General features: G+C 37.8%; 1 protein-coding gene across 2 annotated transcripts in view; it reads right to left on the reverse strand.

The window, feature by feature from the left end:
* dennd5a (DENN/MADD domain containing 5A) overlaps nt 1-21,221 on the reverse strand; it is a 46,867-nt gene that overhangs the window by 24,247 nt on the left and 1,399 nt on the right. For both annotated transcript variants that reach the window (XM_042485654.1, XM_042485576.1), the window contains exons 2-4: nt 8,711-8,782; nt 7,785-7,894; nt 5,662-6,346 (exon numbers count right to left, since the gene is read on the reverse strand). In XM_042485654.1, coding sequence (XP_042341588.1) covers nt 5,662-6,346; nt 7,785-7,894; nt 8,711-8,782 — 867 coding nt within the window. The remainder of the gene's footprint in view (nt 1-5,661; nt 6,347-7,784; nt 7,895-8,710; nt 8,783-21,221) is intronic.

The raw sequence follows: 21,221 nt of genomic DNA on the forward strand, positions 1-21,221 counted from the left end.
TTGTTTATGCCTTAGTTATTCTGCTGAAGGAAGTCACCTGCTACAATATCGTGCATTGGCTGGGGCTAAAAGCACAGCATGAGTGAAAGTCTGAAGCTGCAGAAAGTAGTGCAGCAGCAGTTTTCTGCAGTAGAGCAGTGTGGAGACAAAGTAGACTTACATGACATGACAAAAGGAAACACCCCACCCTATGACAGTGCTAATGCTGTTGTAGGGTTGTCTTTGTCATTATCTGTTCTGTAAATATGGGAGTGGAGTGGAGATCAATGACCAACCTTAAAGGAATTGTGGTAATGAGACACAAGCTTTGTCCAAATTTAGGGAGGGGATCTTCAGGGACCAGCTGTTCAGCCAACAAATTAGAATTTTCAGAATGACCCAGATTTGGAAATCCCACGTTTTGCTATTTAGGATACCAATTAACCCTGATTCTAATACTAAAGGAATCTTATTTTACTCTTGTTTATTCAAAGCCAATTCGGATTGGATCATCCTAAACCAGATACAAACTTCTAAAGATTACCAAATCTGAATAACCAGCACTCTTAATGGGACTATATATCACAATGCAGACCCTCCGCCAACAAACTACAAATACATAACATACAGAACACAGTGTCAATACAGAACATAGCTCTAAGTAACTTCAAATATTTTTTGTTTGATTTTTACAGCTATTTGGGGAATACATTTATTTTACTTTTTCTTTAATCATTATCATACTTAAAGTCTTAATAGGTAGCACAATGCCTAATTTATATAATTTATCAAAGTGACTGTTACACAACCATGTGCAAAATATTAATAAATACATTATTATATATTATATTATTATAAATATATTTACTAATATTCTATCGGGATTAGGATAACTCCGGTTTTCTTTTTTTTATTCAAGATCCTGCTAAAAAGTTTTGAACAACACATACAAAAAATTTGATCCAGATAAAAATCAAGACTGGATAACATTAAATCCTTTTTTGCCTTAAAAAAAAAAACATTTTCAAGATTTGATCCAATCCCCCAACCGAAATCCAATCAGATTACTGACTAACTGAGCCCTGAAGTCCACATTTGTAGACCAAATGTGCCGCAGTAAGTCCTAAAAAGAGTCCTGGAAATGCACCAAGACATTTTTTCAATTCTCAACTGCACCATTAGTTTTGGTCTTGTGAGGCTACACTTCCATCTCAGATTAGATGGTATTTGAGGAGGAAGTCCTCTTAAGGACACATGTGGCCTGCATCCTTTAGAGGATTCAGACTGAGAACAGTGACACAGCTACAGTCAGCTGACCCTCTGGCTGACGTTAAATTCCTTTGTCATGACTCCACACATGCAGCAACACTCCTTCATGCTCAGCGCTGCCTTACATGCTGCAAATATGTGTCCAGTCCTCCTCATCTGCATTCCTGCTCAATGCTGTTGACACCTACTGTACACTCAGCAGCAGCTCTGCCTCTCCTCTTATGGTGCCAAAATAAATGCCATTCCTTCATTTGGTCATGTGCTGGTCCACGAGAAGAGTCTCTCACCCCAGCTTGGGCCTCCCCCTCACCCCCACTTCTCAGCAGACTTCCTCTCCCAGAACGGGGACAAGAATACTAACATCACCCGTCTGCTCGTAAACTAGGCCACCATAGCAAGAAAAACAAGAAGCCACTTTAACTCAGGTCACAGAGGGTCGAGTACCGTTGCTTATATAAACAGATAAATCCTAAGAATATTTTCTGGGTGTTCACACGAAGAACTGGTAGCAGTTTGGACTTGAAGTGATTACATACTGAGAGCAAAATGATGCAGGACAGAAGGCTAAAAATACACTGAAGAAGTGAAACTGCTGCAGATCTTTTTCTGTTATTCTGATCAAACGACTACTTTGACAAAATGTGTTCTGTATTTGCTTTAACAGCCTCAGTTTGTACCATGGCAATAACCACGGTTACTTACTGTTTTTGATCAATTAATGATATAATCTTGTCAAATCTAAATCTTGTTATTAAAAGTGAATGGGAAAGTGATGTGTGATGTGTGTTTCTTCAGAGGCGCGTAGTCCTGCTTTCTGTCTATTTCCAACATCAGTAGCTTAACCAGAAATGCAAGTAAAGATTATTTTAATCAATTATTTATCTGCTAATTGTTTTCTTGATTAATCAATGAATAGTGGGGCTGCAATGATTAATTAATCAATCGATTACTCGTCATCTATCAAATAAACTGCAAACTAATTTGTTGATCAGTTGATCTGTTTGAGTAAAAGGAAAAAAAATGTTAAAATCTTTTGATTCTGGCTTCTAAAAGGTAATTTGTTTTTGGTTTCTTTACTCCTTCTCGACAGCAAACTGAATTTTTTTGGGTTGTGGACAAAACAAGACATTTGAGGATGTCATCTTAGGCCTTGGGAAATGGTGATCGACTTTATTAACCATTTCCTGACATTTTATAGACCAAACAACTAATTAATAATCGAAAAAATAATCAACGGATTAACTGGCAATGAAAGTAATCGTTAGTTGCACAATGAAAATAATCGTTTGTTACAACCTTGAAGTAGAGTCACAATGGTGATACAGTGATACATTGTAATGCACAAGTCTGTGTGTAAATTTATGACAAGCAAATGTTTAAGGCAGATATCAATTATTAATTTTTTTGATGAACTGATAAATTCTCGAGTCTATGAAATGTTGTAAAACCGTAAAAAAAACGCCTGTCACAAGTTTTCAGAACTTGAGAACTAGTGAGATCCTAAAATTCCTTTTGAAAATAATCAATAGTTGCAGTCCGAATGAATAGTTTGATCTTCAAAAAGTCAGAAAGTGGTAAATAATACAATTTAGTTATTGCAGCCTAACAAAAAAAATAAAAATAAAACTCAATGTCCTCAGACTAAAATGCAAATTGATAATAGGAGGCTGAGATGTTGTAAAAAAAACTGTTTTGGATTCACAAAAGTACATCTGCTAGTGAAAGAAACATTGGCGTAATATTATATTGCAATTTCCTGATATACAAAAAGCAAAACGTCTGTGCACGGCTTTAAGACAAACTTGATTCTGTGTCGTAAAGCTGAGGCCAAACACACTCTGTGCTGACATAAGTCCAGCTTCAGATATGTGCTTTTAAACTTAATTTTAGATGCAGCATATCTGTGGCTCAAATGTGCGTTGTGTAACTGCAACATCCTCCGTTCAGATCTCCCTCTCCCCTCATCTACCCTGTCACTCTCGACTGCACAAAGCATATAAAGAAAGAGAGTGAATTAACAAAAAGAAATAACAGCTTAATAGTTGGGTGTCACAAATGACTGACACATGATGAGCTTCCGGTTTGAGGAGGACGGGAGAAGCAGCAGACAGTATTTGAGCATCTTACGGCTTCATGGAAGAAATACTGGCCTTTTTTTATTTACTTTAAAACAGTTATGAATTCCAGTGCTATTTTTAGTACGAAACACACTCAGTTGTCTCCTTATTTGCAGACTCTCTCTTCAGTGTGTGTGAGTGTGTGTGTGTGTCTGTGAGTCTGTGTGTGTGTGTGTGTGTGTGTGTGTGTGTGTGTGTGTGTGTGTGTGTGTGTGTGTGTGGAGTCTTTTCCTAACAACCCCTCATTTCTTCTCAGTGGAGAATTGCCAGGGCTTAACTCTACACAACACCCTTCACACGTTCTGCAGTGATGAGCCTCATGGGAGGGCGGAAAAAAAAAGGCATGATGTCACTTCCAACCAATAATAATCATCCTGCATCACTGCCATCCTCCCTGTCTCCTGGTTGCATAGCAACACCACAGCTTTCCCCCCCCTTAAAAGCCCCCACCCCCCTATCTCCGGCCCCTGGCGTTTTGTAAACCATTTGCCTCCCTTGCCAGTGTAATGGATCCAATCACCACACCAGACCCAGCATCCTTAAATGATTTCCTTGTTTCTCCTGACACACACGCGCGCACACACACACACACACACACAGTCTCCCAAATGGCGAACAATTACATGAATGCCCCCTTTTCTACGATACTATTATGTTTAGAAAAGGATAGGAAAAGGATTATTTTAATCGTTCCCAAGCAATTACAACTAATGAACACAAACGCAAACAGGGATCAGGCTGTCTACATTTTGGGACTGCCAAAGGGTTTTTTTTAAGTCAAGCTCCTGTAAAATTAAGTAACTGGTTGTCAGACTCCTGCTGTGTGTTTTGCTAAAAAGATGTATCACAAAGGATCACCAAAAAAGGTCTGCATGGCCTAACAGCTCAAATGTTCTCACAACACAAACCTCACACACACACACACAGACACACACAAATACATGTGAGTCCTGGTAGAAGGAGCTGTCTGTGAGGGGGTGAGGGGGACTAACATTTACACAGGCTGTTACTCACACTGCATCACTTTAATGGAAACACTCAGCAGGTTATGTAATCTCTTGGATAATAGTTACACCATGCATATCAAACATGTGTTGTGGTCTAAAGGTCATGGCTTTTGTTCCTATACAACAGATCCAGACAGTTTAAATCCTAAAACCTGTAAAGTGAGCCATTAAGTGCCTCTGGGATGTCGTTTTACTGTAGGCCTTTGCAGAAGTTAGCGTTGCCCTGGTTCTCTCATCAAAAAGCCAGTGGGATATTTCAATTGGATTTTGGATCATTCCAGAAAATAGTCTTGGTGACAAAGAAACATTTATGGTACTTACACATTTTGTTCAGCAGGATAATGTTCACAAATGAACATCACTTTTATGATTTACAAAGCCTAAATATAATCGCCAGAATCAAAAAGCTAAAGTTAGGCTAGAAACAAACTGTACTTCAATCTCATGACTTAGTGTTGCCACTACAGTGAGTGTAACGCTGTGTTCTGTGCTGCTCAACATGATGTCGTTCTGTAGTTTTATTTAGTCACTTGTTAGTAACCTCCTTTTTCAAAACACAAAAAAGCTTTAAAATTCACGAGTCGACTATATAGTGAAGTATTTCATGTTGTAAAGCTAAATGTGAGTCTCTTAAGCCCGTGTCAACCACAGACCTTATTTTAGACCAGACCTAACCGAAAACCCACTCAAAAAACCCATAGACCATTCTTGGGGCACCCTTAGAGCTGGATTATAGAGCAACAGTAGCGATGAAAAGGTGCAATGTTTCCTATTTTTAGTGTACTTTTTTTCTTTATCTACGATCGTGGTTGAAACAGAACAGGAAAGCGATGCTGCACTAAGAGCTCAACTCTTATAATAGTTTTGTTTCAGCAACATTAGACTACAATGAGTTATGGTCTTTCTTTCGTGCCTCGTTGAATTACATAATATACAAAGTATGCAACTAACCCGGAAATCAACAAAGCTGTTCCTGAATAATACTTCTCTCAAAGACACTAAAGAATCACATGGCCTCACAATCTTAATTAACCGCTGTTAGATGAGTTAGATGATGCATGATTCTTCCTTTTTTTTTTAACACTTCAAAAAAACATGTACAGTGTTCATAAACTATATCCAGACGCAACAGAATTTGATTGTAAGCCTAACTATTTGTCTATTTTTTTTTTTAAACATGTAATGTGAGAAAGATGCATAGCTACTTGAAATCAAAGCACACTAATGTGACAGGATGCTAAAGGTCACATAAAAACGCTGAGTGTAACAAAAGCCGGATGAATACTTACGCTGTGAGTAGAGCAGTATCTGCATCTCGAGGAGGGCACAGGTGAACAGCTGGAGAACATTCTCCACCCCCAGCAAATTAATCATTTCACCGATGGAAAAGTCAAAGAGAGGCAGCTCAGATGTGCTCGGCCTCTGGCACACCACAGGCCCATACACGCCTGAGAACTTGAGGGAGCGCCCGGAGGGTGGCAGGGGCACCTCATAGAGGATGTTGTAGATGAAGCTCTCCAGCGGGAGGGGCGGGGGCTGGGGGGATGAGACGGCCTGGTGAAGCTGCTGTAGAACCTTCCTGCAGGCCTGAGGGAACGCCATGGGTGTTATCAGGCAGATGCACTTTGACACGTACAGCGTGTCCCGACTGATGTCATATGAGTTGAAGCGCTGCAGGCGGGAGATGGCGGGCGCAGCGTGGAGCATGGGACGAGTCTGAGAAAGTTGGTGTCGCTGGTCCTCGGGTCCCGGTGGCGAGGTGGGAGTGTGCAAGATATCATACTGCTCTGCATTGTGCATGTGGTAAAGAGTCTGCATTGCACTACAGATCTGTTTACTGGTCACCTCCTCGAAGAAAGTGAGGGCAAAGCCGTAGGTCCGAGAGCCGTCCTCTCTGGTGATGATAAAGGAGTGGAACTGAGGCTCCCGGGAATCCACCTGCGTCCTGAACGACAGACCCTTTGGCATACAGAGCTGTGAGAGGACAGACAGAGGAGGAATCAGGGCATTGAAGAAAATGACAATATTAGGGAACATCAGACTAAATCCAAACCTAATGGAAATAAAATTTTAAAAAATCCTCAAATTGAAAGAAATTAGGCAATTTGGAATGAATGATAATTATAAGAAAAACTACATTTATAATTATCACATATGTTTGAAATTATGTTACAGAATAATTAGATTTTTTAACTACATTTTTTCATTTCTTTGTTGTTCTTTCTTTTAATTTTTATTTTTTTAATTACTTATTGTCCGTTATTTTTCTTGTACTTTTTTACTAATTTCTTGCTAATTTTCGGGGGTAATTTCTTGCCTTTTTTTTTTTTTAAAGAAATCTAGCCAATTTGCTCATGTTTTAAAAAGTAGAAGCCACAGCTAAACAATGGGGCAATCGGGCAAACTGTTTATTTGCTTTCTTCCTGAGAGTTAGATGAGAGGAGCAGGGAGTACAAAGGTGGAGTCCAAAAGATGACTAACCTAGCTTTCCATAAGGACTGGAAAAGCAGAGGAAACAGCTGGCCTGGCTTCATCCAAAGTACAAAATAATGTCTCCTTTAAAACTCTCTGACATAGTGGATCTAGTTCGTCTGACAACAATACTTTACAAAAAGTGTTTAAAAATTACATTTTGAGATTTTAGAGCAGGGTTGACCAAATTGTTTCCCTTGGAGGGCCAAAACTAAACCTTAAAGAAGGGTCGCAGACCAAAAGCAAACACCCAGTCCGCTGTATTGTATTCTTAAGATGCAAAAAGTTAATGAGGATCCCAAGTTCAAATCAGTGTGCCACTCTGTGCATTTCCATTTTTTCATTTTTTCTTACCTCACTCAAACTGACTTAGTGCACAAAGCCTCACACTGTCCACTAGGATAAAGCTATAAAAATAATAATACTTAAGAGATTCTAAATATTTGGAGAGCATTTTTACCTCACAAAAAAAATTAAAAAGCATAAATAATTTGTGTTATACATTTTTTTAGTACCCTAATTTAAAAAAGAATGCTCAAAACATCTGGTGGACCAAATCGAACCTTACGGCAGACTAACCTAAAGTGAGCTTTAGAAGTGCTTTTAGGTATATTTTACCTTTGGACAGAGCCAGGTTAACCATTTGTACCTGATTTTGTTTTTTATGCTACACTAAGTGTTCTGACTCTAGCACCATACTCTGACATGAGAGTGCTGTCAATCCTCTCATCTGACTCATGGAAAAGAGGCATATTTCCCAAAAGGTTAAACCATTCCCTTATTGATTCCAAGCAAGCTAACAAAACAATTTACTTATGCTAATCATATTAGTATAGAAAAAAATATGTTAAATTTGTGATTCTTATTTAAAACCTATCTCCTAGCCATGCTGTTAATCTTAAAGTATATGAGGAAAATGTTATGACTGTATTGATCATACCATGCCAACTGCATCCTGGTCAAATGGATTCCACTCGACATTATCTGGATAATGTGCTAGAACTTTGGATTTAAAGGTTCTCCGCAATGGACTCTGCTCAAAATTCTCACCTGAAAATGAAACAACAGAGAGAAAGAAAGAGAAAAATGACAAAAAACAAAAAGGAGACAAACAGTTAGCATGTTTTCAGATGTACACGAAGGAGCAGAAGAACATTTTGATCAGAAGCAAGTTTAAAGTGCCAGGCGCGACTCCGGAGGAAAGAGCAAGTCAGCATATTTGTCTTGAGAGGAAGATTGTATTGCATCATATAAAGCTGTCATCTGCATCCTGTTTTAGAAAGTAAACAAAATAAAATATTCAAAGAGGAAGCATGTCATATTTCAAAATGTGTAATTTACTTTGAGGATCTTAATGCTTCCAGACAGCTTTAATGACAATACAAAGGGACACACAAAATAATCAATCATAGAAAGCACAAATTGAGTTGATTTGAACCCAGAGTAAAGCAGAAGTGATGCACACACCAAGGCAAGACTGAAAAGTCATTCAGAGTGTGGGGAGAGAGTAAACATTGACCAAGCAATGCCAGTGCAGGCAGCACTGGATTTGAGTGTGTGTGAGAGAAACAGAAGCAGTGATTGTCAAAAATCAGCTCATTGTTCAGCTGCTGCTGAAGGATGTGAGGGAGGAGGGGAGGAGATAAACCAAGAGGAGAGAAATCCGGGTGTGCAAAACAGAAAGTGCCCACACCTGTGCAGAAAACAACTGTGAAAACTCAGAATTTGAGGTAAAAAAAAGTAAGCTGCTAAGTAAAAAAAAAAAAAAAAAAAAAAAAAAAGAAAAAGTGTGCCGGGTTAAAGGTTGAAGGGTTAAAGCTGAGCTCAGGTTAAGAGGGGGAGGAGTGTGTGTGGTGGGAGGGTTACCTTCATTTGCCCCCGCCAAATTTCCTCTGGCCCCATCTCTGAATTTAGTAGCCTCTATATACTGGCATAGAGCTACACAACAAATAAAACAAAAATATAATTAAAAGCCTGGTTCTGGATGGGCAGTGCATCACTACTCAGTTTGTGCAAACACATCCTGACAGCTGTGCTCTCAAAGCTCTGCTCTGAGAACAAGCTGCACACAGACACATTATGGTGTCTCTGTCAGGTGGGTATGCTAATTCAAGCCAGCTGGTGGAGTTATGATACAAGGATACAGCATTTCTGTGTGTTGTTTTTCCCTGTTCTTCTAGAGATCATGCAAATCCATACTGCTCTGTATGGATTATATTCTCAGCACAGAGTCTTCTCACACATGCGCGCAGCTCTGTGAGGCTGTATTTAAACTCTGCGGTGCCTGGAGCTAAATGCTAATGTCAGCATGCTAACATGCCACAGTGAAAAGGCTAACATGCTGATGTTTTACAGGTGTAATGTTTAGGGTTTCCACACATTTCCATTGACCAAAATTTCAAAAACTTTTAATGATTTTTTCAAGGACCCCTATCAAAATGTCCACGACTGTTCACATTGTGTAACATGAACATTGCTCCGAATAAAAAGTGCCATACAATATAAAAATAGTAGTGGCCCACTGAATAACATGATCCTACATGTTAATCCCACTGTCACAACACTGTTTTTCTCTTATTCAGAAATATCAGATTCAAACTCTGGTTAAACATTATTCCAGATAGCACACATGAAGGGAGAGACGGAACTGTCAAATGTCAGAAAATGAAGAAACGTACATGATGGTAGGGATGCATGATATTATCGGCACATCATTGGTTTCAGCAGATATTGGCTTTAAAATCAAATACTGGAATCGGCAAGCAATGCGGATTTAATGCCAATATGACAAATTGCTATTTCTGTTTTTTTTTTTAATTTTGGCAGAGTGAACATGTACAAAAATCAACCATAACTTACAGTATTTTTATTGTTTTGCACATTAAAATGAAACCGCCAATGAAAAGCATTGAATTACATATCTCCATCTGCTGGTGGGCCATCATGATAACAATATGCAGAATATGATGTTAATTCCACTACAGAAGAGACATGATGATCACTAAAATTAAGTAGGGAAAAAGTGGATGTACCAGTATAAGCCAAATGAGTTGTTACATATTGGCCTATCAGATATTGGCAAAAAAAACCCAATATCATGCATCCCTACTCGATGGTAAACAAATTGCTGTCACATGGACACATTAAAGCTACAATACGTCAACAGCTACAGAACTTACATTTGACATTATGTTACATTGTGAGAGGTTATCCACAGGATATTAATGTAACTAACTTCAGTACACCCAACAAAATTCTATGACTTTTTCAAATCTTTCAAGATTTTTTCTAATCCCGTGACTTTCCAAGGCCTGGATTACAAGATTGTGAAATTCTATGACTTTGCCAGGTTTTCCATGACCATGAGAACCTTGAATGTTTAGCATTTTCACCAAATTTTATACTGCCTGTTTAACACAGGGATATTGCGCCATTTTTGCCGCCTCACCTTTCTGTATAAAAGGTACCCTCATAGAATGGGAAGACAGTTGAGTAGAGTTGTCTCATCTTTGAGCCAGGAACTCATGTAGTAACAGTGCCGAAACTGTGTTTATGTAAAAATGTCAGGTGGTAGGAGGGGATTATGGGTGTTAATTCTGAAGTTTTGACAGTGTGTTATGTGTGACTCGCTGCCAGGAGATTTATAAAGTAGCAGATAGCAGTTAGCAGCTAACTTAAAAGGTCCGAGGCCTCCTTACCCTCTGAGCAGAGGACGACAACAGTCAGACAACAACGCCATATAGTGGGGACAGTAAATGATTGTTATTGCCATGTTCGACCATTGTTATTGGTTAAAAAGCAATGCCGAGGGATATCTTTTATGCCACACTAGAGGTACACATTGTTGTGTTAAACATCACACTCGCCATGCCTCTTCTGATTCTTTGAAGCTGGCATGCTATCTATAATCACACGCTGGAGCGTCATAATGATGCCATTGTTTGGCTCTGTGCAAACATGCAAAGGCAGCGCAAAGAAGGGACTTTGTGGCACTCCTATGGCACTGTCTCTAAGTAAAAAGGGCTAATAAAGAAAAATATGCAAGTCATGAATGATCCTTCATCATTTACCAGATGGCATGTAAAGCACAAATATTTTATAAAGAAATTATGTGACAGCTCAATAAATGTCAGCATTTTGTCCCTTTAACCTCATGCAGACTCTGTGGCAGATCTAACATGCGTATCCCATCAGTAGACTGTCATGAGGTTTACTGTGTGAATGGCTGCTCTTGTGTTGCAGACTTACTGGCCCTGGAGCTGTTACATTATCTAACATTTGAAATAAAAAAACATCCTTTATGCAACCAGGCAATGCCTTTTACTGTTTTCTCTTCATGCATGACACAGAAAACAGTCCTGCCGGCAGAAACACACATTCATGCAGCATGTCAAAGCCAAATGCGAGCTGCATGACACACACTATCAACTCTTATCTAGTCTGAAAGTAAAGGCACTCTCAGGCTGATGTGGCCTACGTAGTTAGAGGTGAGGAAAATCCATTTTCACCACACTTATAATATGACTCAATGGTGACACATAGAAAGTGACAAAAATGACAACTCTTTCCACCCCCTTCCTTGATGATTACATTAATTCACTCTGTTGTATCTGTTTGAACAAGACAAGTTTTATCTAGGAATGCATTTACTGAGAATCCTAGTCAAAGGACTGAGTGGTTTAATCAGCTGGTTACTTTTGTATACAAACTGCCCACAGACGATAAACCAGGCCAGGAATGTAAAATGAAGCCTCATTCCCACTGCACAAAAACCCGCTAATACCCGCTAACATCTGGCTTTTTAATGCAGTGGGAATGTGTACAGTCTGCATTCACACCCGGGTCAAATGACTCTGCAGCAGAGATAGTTTTTTATCACCGATCAGCATCGATGGGAACGCAACACCCAGGTAAAGGCGGTAATTTCAGCTCTTTAACTCGAGATGCAATGACGTGCCGTCACTAATTATTGTCTGTGTCCACCTAAACAACACTAAAACACCCATCCAAATACATCTGCACCGAGTTTGAAAGGGGGACTTCATAAGAGATAAATAAGAGAAGAAACCACTGAAAAGTTTTCAAAGACCTCCGTTTCTGCCGCTGTCTACAAGACAATGCACACACACACGCCAGCTGACAGAAAGTCAGACTCGCTCTCCTGCCGTAAATTCAGTGTCAGTAGGACAAACTTTTGTTCACCTGCTAACTGCGGTGGGAATGAGGTATTAGAGGTCAGCAACCAAAGATAAATCAGACTGTGAGATTATTAAGAATCACACATTACATTTAAGGGGTAATTTTTAAAAAAAATGTTTAACCCTTTGAAGCCTGTATTGAAATCTTTTTTTAGCTGCATTAGTATGCCTTTCACCTTTGAACCTGTCTCACAAATTGCAAGGCAATAGATTTAGAAAATATATATTTTTTTAAAGTTAAGGGAAAATGTCCAGAGAATTATAATAGAACTATATTTATAATTATCAGAATTACGTAATTTTATTTTTTAGACAAAAAATGACATTTTTTAAGCAGTTTTTGAATAATTTTTGAGTTTTGTTTTTTTTCATTATCTGTTTAGTTTGGGATTTTTTGTTCTGATTTTCAGGTAATTTCCTTCTACTTTTTTTTTTACTAATTTATTGCTAATTTTTGAGTCATAATTTTTTTATTTAATTTCTTTAAGTTTCATATTGTCTTCTTGCCATGTTTTTGTGAGAAATCAAGCCAATATGCCCAGGTTTCAAGGGGTTAAAGAGGATAAGAAATGCTTTAAACCTAAACTGAACTTCTGTTACTCATGAGCAAGTATGTGTAGGCTCAAATAGCGAGACGGAAAGTGAAAACAGACGTAGAGATGTCGTGACGGAAGCAGTAGTAAGCTGGAGGAGACGGGTTGCTTAACTTAACCACTCGCCTCAGTTATTATTATTTTTTCAAGTAATCAGAGTCTCATGTGTCGTGGCTAATGGTAATGTTAGATGTGCACAAAACACAGTCTGCACACAGCAGGTGTCTTCACTACCACAGCAAAGTTTCCTGATTTATAAAATCATAAGGTAATTATCACAGCATGTGCTAGACACAACTTTCAAGACAAAGGTACAAAACATTCCTGTCTAACTTGCAAAATAAGGAGAGCATAACACAATGTTTACAAAGATTACATCCATACACATTTACTAAATGATAACAATAACTTCAGAAAGATTGCCTTCGTGTTGCAGCGCAGTTTGACAGGACCGTTGTGGTTATCTCTCAGAGAACACAAGACACTGAGGTTTGTCGCCTTCTTTGAAAGACGACAAACCTCATCATCTGCTACCGGGACAACTATCACAAGTTACTAGCAGAGGCGTTATGTGTGGTGTGTGTCGAATAATTTCACCTAGACTTAAGATAAAAGAGGAAAATGGAAAATGAAAAGAGAATATGTCATAATTATGATCACGGTTTCATACTACACATAATAATAACAGGTTTTTTAAAAATATTTTTGGGGGCATTTTTATGCCTTTGTTCGAAACCATAGACAGGAAATGAAGGAGAGAAAAGCAACAAAGGTCCACAGCAGGAACCAATCTAGGCTATGATTAAATGTTAAAATGAGAAAGGGCACTAAAAAGGATACTGGATATTGAAATGACAAATGGGTGTTGTAAAACGGACACTGAAAACTCAAGAAATGGAAAATGTTGTAATTGCTAAAATTACATCAAAAGCCTAAATTGAAGAATGTAATAAAAAAGAAAGATCTCATAAAAGAAGATGCTGGACAATTGGGAAAAAAAATACTATGAGGAGGTTATAGCAAACATATTCCCCATTAATTTTAAATCTGGTAAAATAATCCTCCAAAAATATGTGAGACAGCAATAACCAACAACAACAATAATAATAATAATAATAATAATAATAATAATAATAATAATAATAATAATAATAATAATAATAAACAAATAAATAAATAATAAAAAGTTAAAAAATAAAAACAAAAAATGACCCGAAGGTCTTAAAACGAATGTATTTTTTCTGTAACATAATTTTAAATATATATGAAAAATAAAGAGTTTTCTGGACATTTTTCCCTAGATTTTTGATAAAATCTAATAATCCCCCCCAGCTGATTAACAGGCAATTTTCTTGTCACCTTTGATTTATTTTTTGCAGTTTGCAGGACTTTCTCGTTAAGTTACTCATTATCTTTTCTCCCATGTTTTCTTAGGAAATCAAACAAATTGTCTCTGCTTTGAGAAGTTAAAATGCTCATCAAGGTATCCGACCACAGTAGCTCAAGCGCAGTCGGCTCAGACTACACAGACAGGTATTCCTTCTCTCAACCGTCTTCACCTGGTAATTAGTGATAATTACACGCTGACTGCCTCACCTGAGAAACACACTCACCAAAATGATCACAAACAAGCTCCAGTGTAAACTTTTTCTTGATTTGTCATATTAGCAAACCCAAACAAATGGACGGTGGTGCCGTGTGAGTGTCGACCGGTAGCTGTGGGAGTAGAACGTCACCGAGTTCTGGCTCCTCACCGTTCTGCCTCATCCTGTAAGCCAGGGACCACCCACAGATCTGCAGCCCTCCTGTGCTCGCACACCATCACACCTACTGTAGCACGGCCCACTAGGCTCTGACATAAAGGGATGTACCTCTCTGACTAGAAAGCTATACCCCAGCACGACTCGACTTGACTGCCCTCAGCACAACTCGGTGAAGGCGCTGCTAACGCTTCAAAATAGCTCGGCAGCGAAAACATCAACACTTGTTCACCCAGAGGACCAGGCGCTGACAGGACACGATAGCTCACTCTCAGCTTAAACTCACAGCTTTCACTGCTTGTACTACAAACGGAGACAATATGTTTGGGGTTTTTTTTTTAAATAAAAGGATCAAATTCCACAAATAGTTTCTCTGATTTGTTTTGTTTTTACTTGTTACAGAGTGGGAAATGTTTCTAAACTGGCAATTAAAGTTACAGAAAACTGGCACCCTTACACAGCTGTCTTTCTTCATTCAAATAAGTCCGTAAAACCACTTAGGGAAGCTGCCAAAAAATACCAGCTTCCGATCTCTTGGGTAACTTTAGAGCAAAAATGAGCTAAAAGGTCCAGTGTGGTCGAGAAAAGTGAATGAAATGGACAATGTTTACATGTCAACGACAAGATGAGAGACTTAACCACTGAATATGAAGTAGGAATTAATGCTTTTGGTGAGAAATGGCAATCCAGATTTTTTTGTTCCTTCTTTGTTTATTTGTATGTCTTTGTTATAGTGTTTTTTTTCTTCTTCTAACACTTTCTATTGGCAGAAATGGTATTGTAACAGTTATAACTATTACCTCATTCCCACCGCATTTAGCACGTGCACGCAGGTTTTTTACTATCACTGTAGTTTGTTCTCATTTTTTAGACTACTATGACTTGTCAAACAAGAAAAAAGACAGATATAACTAATAATGTAATTACTGAGTTGTTAGGTTGAAGTGTCCCAGTAAATCATATGCATGCACTAACTGACTCATCAAATCAAATACAGTCATTTTTACGGTTATTAATCGCATCTTTGATTCTACTACTTCGACGTGTCAGAATATCTGCTGTGATGAGGCCAATGGGAATACACCTAAACCAACAAATCTACGGTTAAAAGGACAAAGTTATCAATCAGACATCTTCCATTTTCATTCTTCTTTGATGTAACTTGACAACCTGAAAATACAGCTCACAAAACATCTGTTAGCAGCCACAGGATTGGACTGCAGAGAAACTAGACCCCCAGAAAAATAGTCACTTAGACAAGAATCTGCAGGTTTAATTACCGCGCCATAAAGAATGCAAACCATCACAAATGAAGTAATAGTCCTATAGGTTTAACTGATGACCACTACTTTTTAGTTATCTCCACTTTGTTTCAAGAACTTATGTTTTGTCCATTATTTTAGGAGGGCAGACGGGTCCAAACACTACAGTACCCATGAGTCTCAGCCACTATTGCTGTTGAAAAGAAAAACTGATCACACAGAAACTAAAAGGCAGAATTTAATATCAGTTTTTTCATCAATGTAGTCTTCAGCTATCATCAATGTGTCTTATGGTCAGCTTCTGGGTTGGAAATAATTTTGTATATGAAGATCAAGACACACTGCACCCTCAAAGCCCTGTGAAATCTCTACTCAATCTTCAAAATATCACTGATTCCTTTATCAAGCAGATTTTTAAAACACTAACTAGAGACTCTTTACAGGCCCATAAATAAATAACTGAGGGAAAATATGAAAGCCCACATTATGCATTTAAAGCCAGCTTTCATGTTGAGCCATTCATCCTCATTTGTTTGCTGAGTAGGGTTGGGGGAGAGAGGCTGCCTGAGAAATTCAAAAGGATATTTAGCATTTGAATAAGTGGAGCCTGTGTGTGAGTGTACTTATGTCCCTCAGCTGCCTGTGTTTCCAGTGTCGCTTGTGAGGCTGCAGGGTCATACATATGCTAATCAGGTCCAGTGTGCTGCCAAACACTGTGCTTAAAGAAGGTTTTGGTCATTTCTTTGTGTTTCTCTGTACATTAATCATGATTGCATCATAGTAAAAATGAGGAACATACTGTGGTTCTGTTACACCACTGGAGGAAACCGCCACAGAGAGTTTGATTTGGCTAATTTCATTCATGAGTCCGAGTATCTGTCAACAGCTTTGTCAGCAAAGTTGGGGTCAAGGTAACTTAAATTTATTCAAAATGTTTAAATCATTAGGGCGCATAATTACTGAATAATGTAAGGTCATCTGTTCAGTAATGACAATAGCTAAGTGAGTAAGGCTCTTGAGTTACCATTCTTTATCTCTTGCAGGCCTCTTTATTATGCCATGGCAATTTTTGTCTAAGATACTCAAAACTGTCGTTCAAGCATTTGTTTAGCAAACAAAGTAGTGTATATTAAACACAGTATCACGAGAAGACGGTTTATTCTTTACGGTTGATTAATATGTCATTATTTCTTGCTCTGTACAATTGCAGCTACAATTCCTGAAAGCCCAGTCTGGTCTTCAAATGTCTCGTTTTGAACGACCAACAGTCAAAAACCCAAAGATTTTCAGTGGTCTATCATATATGATGAAGGCAAATGCTCAAATTTGACAGTCTGGAACAGGAGTGTTTGCTTTTTTGTTTGAAAAATTACTTAAATTATTGCTCACAAAATAGTTGGCAATTTAATTTTCTGACTGATTAATCAACAAAATGTTTCAGTGCTAGTATTTGAGGGTTTTTTTCTAAAAGGAAAAGCATCTACTCTCAGAATCATCTGCAAATTAGCATGTTAGATAGTTCACTTAACTTGTCGCCTTTATTCCTTTTCCAACAAAAGTAGTGTGTGTAGGCAAGTTTTGCAAAAAAAAAAAAACAAAACACAATCACCAGATTAGAGCCCGAACTGATAAATACCTGTGACCACTGAAGTGTCATCTGACCCAGGTGTGTATGAAAAGTCTGATGTTAGTGGGTAATTGTGAGTATTTTGTGCAGTTTCCCAGCATTTGCATTTCCTACCAATCTACTCACATGAAAGATATCTGAAACATTCCTGTATCACTAAACATGAAACGTTTTTTGATTTCATTGTGATAAAGGATATAAACTCTCTGTAAAGACTGAAACTAGAATTAAGATCTCACACAATGGGGCGCTCGAATGCTTCAAACAATGGGCCCAAATGTGCTGTTTAAAATGCATAAGAACTTTTAGGTACACCGTGCAGATGTTTAGCTGACATTATCATATATGCTGACATTATCATGACCTGTAACAATGGAATTTCCACACCATTTCCTCTCATAAAGCTAAACTGAAAGTCTGCGAGGGCAAGCCCCTAACCCCCTTCCTACAGTAAACAGCAGAAACATGCAGTAAATAGAGCAACCTCAGTGATATTTGACCACAGAGCCCCAGTTTATACTTATGAGCAAGACGTCAACTGTGAGACCTCAAAGAACCTTTATCACAAGCTCAGTGCTAGATCACAACAGAGAAACATATTTTTACAGCCATTTGAAAAGTTAAAGTTAATTTTGACAACATGATAATACAGCTACTATAATTTAGATTTTTTTTAAATGTGAGAGGGAAAACCGATCAATAAGATTTGTTTTGTTAATCTATATTTGTTTATGGCTTTTACATGTTTCAAAAAGCAACATGGTGTTCATACAGCTGATGAATTTGGTGTCAAAGAATTTCATGACAACTTCTCTCATCAGCTGACACAAAAGTCACCTTCTTCATTTTGCTACTACTCAATGACTTAGTGTTGATATGGCCTTAGTCTAGTCTTAGATGTGCTCTGTGTATGTTGTTACTCAATCCAAAACAGAATGGTGCATGTTTTAAACTTCTCATTAGGTTCATGTATTTCAAGTAAATTTTAACACAAATTGTAAACAGGAACTTAAATTACAGGAAGTAAAAAAAAATAGGAAGCGCAGTGTCTTTGATAACTAAAAGGATTTTGGGTTAAGTTATTGCTTAAAAGAGGAAAGAACTTTCTTTTAACTGCAACAACAACTCTGCAGGCCTCTCACTGGCTGCTGAGTCACAATAAATCACACAACATAGAGACAAAACAGGCACATGTCTATGAATCACAGGGGTTTGAACACCAGTTATATTAAAAAAAAAAAAGTTTTTTTCCTGACAAGACAACAAATCAGTAAAAATGGCTGATCTAGTTGGACTGTTGTCTGATGTCAGTTATAGGCTACACCTCAATGCAGATACTCATATCAGGTTTAAGGCCCTCTTGGATAGTTTGCCTGACTGAAGCATCTCAACCGCCAACACGATTAAGTATTTTGTGATTCTGCCTCAAAGGATAGTTTGGATCTTTTAAAGAGGGGTTGTATGGGGTACTTTTGCATGGCCATCGTTACCTACAGTAGATGCCAGTAGGCCGGCCCCCAGTTTGAAGAAGCAGGCTGACGTACTGACACAGAAGCTAAGCAAGGTATTGCTGATGAGCAGTGAGCTACAAAATGTATTTTAGCCAACTAAAAAAAGTCCTACCTGAAAAAAAACAATACCAGTTTAAGTGTGGGCCTGTCGCCTGCCACACTGTTGTAATGCTGACTGTGGGTAAGTGCTTCATAAAATCCCACTGCAAAAGATCAGAACTATAACAACTTATTAACAACATTATCATCGTCATCAGGTCCATCTGCTCCTGACTTGTCTGTACTGCCCTGTGGATTTGGTTTTTACTTTGATAACAATGTTCATTGAGAACATTTTCAGCTCCCATGTCAAACAGTATTATTTGATGATTTTATTTGTGTTAATTTAGTTTTGCCAGTTTTCCTTCATGTTTTAATAATGGTTGATGTCAAACAGGAATGAATGTATATATATTAAGAAGAATGTTTTAAAGAGAAAAATACAAATATGACAAGGAGTAATGGGGCATGGGGTGGGAAATTAGCGGTATATTTCAAATATTAAAACTACAGTTTAATCCTTTGAGCTCATTGTTTACCACTATAATGTGACACATTACTACTATAATGTGAAATATACAACAGTGAAATGCAAAAGCAGTGACAAGTATATAAAAAACTTGAGTTAAAAAATATATTATGCTTATGTCAGCAGGGGGCAGCTGCAGGAAACCCTGACATTATTTGATGGAGGAAATGTTGTAGCTACCAGATATTTACATTCACCCCCAAAAGTGACACAAATCTCCACAGTCAAACTATTATTTGGCAAACACAACTTCCACTTCCACTGATATCTTGGGTCTGTCACAACTCCCAAAGGAGACAGGGACTCAAGAGTATTAATTATTGCGTCATTTTTCCAAGGTGAAACGACATTAAGGCCAATCTATATTGGCCACCTACACCACCTAAGAAACTCTATCAATATCAATAACACTGGTTAAAGGTATGGGCATTTAAGAAAAAACATGAAACTTCTTTCAAGAAACAAATTAAGGCAGTCACTGTTTTTTTTTCAAGAGCAGTAGTTTACAATTTTTGGAGAAAGACACAATTAATGTGCATGCCTTTGTTAGATCCTGCTCTTTTGAAATGAAACGCACAGTTACAAACCCCGTCATGTGCCTTCTGTCAGTTGTCATGCCTACCCAACCAGTTTCACAGAGTGGCTCTGTCCATGTTTGGGATTAGCTTGTCACTACACAACTGCAGCTTGGTGTGTTGCATGTTTAATTTAGTGACTTTATAATTTCTCACAAGATGGGTGAATCCATCCTTTGTCTCCAAGTGTTTCTTCCAACAAGTTGGAAACACTAAGCGACAATAAAATTTGGAAGAATTAAGCTTTTCCAACTGTGTAGGCCTACTGTCTGATCTTAGGTCCCTAATATCACAGAGTGTGTTTACATGGACATGAATAACAGTTTATGAACAGGTTTTTGGAGTATCCCGTTTATGTGTTTAAGCATGTCAACACTATATTCTGTTTATCAGAATAACAAATATGCTAGCTGAAGTACTCTGAAAGAACCAAGGGTTTTTACAGGGAATATGAATAACCAAATTTCTCCATGCTCATGTAAACACCATATCCTGAACATCATCACAACAGGGATAAGCCTCATAAACGGGTTATTCATGTACATATGATCAAACTGTAGTTTTTCCCTTAAAAATTTCAAGTCATCACAATCCTGAAACACAGAAAACATTGTATAAAATTTGTGCAGGTATTCATGCAGGTAAAATGATCACAAAAAATGTCACAGCCCCAGAATCAAACGGGATTTAGGTGTGTCACAATATTGTTTTTTTAAGGGTCAATACCGATGCTAATTATTAATAGTTAATCCGGCCGATAAGCAATATTTGGAACCAATATGCATTTACAATAAAAATGAAAATCTTTTAGTCAAAATTTAAAATTTGGAATATAACAAACTATAACACAAAACTTTGTTAAAATGCCCTTAGCAAATGTTAAATCAAAACTGAAACTTTCAACATCAAAGAGTTCCCAGCAACTTTTTTGTAGGTCAAGGGAAATTTTAAATAAAAATACCCCCCTGAGGATTTGCAAAGTAAAAGTTCCTCTCATGCTGACACTTTCTTTGCACTTTTTAATCAATTCATTTTATCTGTGATCGTTAAAGCAAAGAGATTAGATTAAAAAGATTAAAGAAGATAATCAGCAAAATGCCAAATATCAGCCCCAATAATCAGCCAGGCCAATAATCTGTTGAGCCCTAAAAAAAACCTTAGGAACTGTTTAGATCCAGACATTTTTTCTTGTATTGCTTTGCAAAACTATTAAACTGTAAAGCATATATATTGGATTGATTGTAATAATTTCAAAGTATTTGAAGAGTGCATTGTGCAACTGT

Source organism: Plectropomus leopardus, chromosome 1 (genome assembly GCF_008729295.1).
Source record: "Plectropomus leopardus isolate mb chromosome 1, YSFRI_Pleo_2.0, whole genome shotgun sequence".
Lineage (NCBI taxonomy): Eukaryota > Metazoa > Chordata > Actinopteri > Perciformes > Serranidae > Plectropomus > Plectropomus leopardus.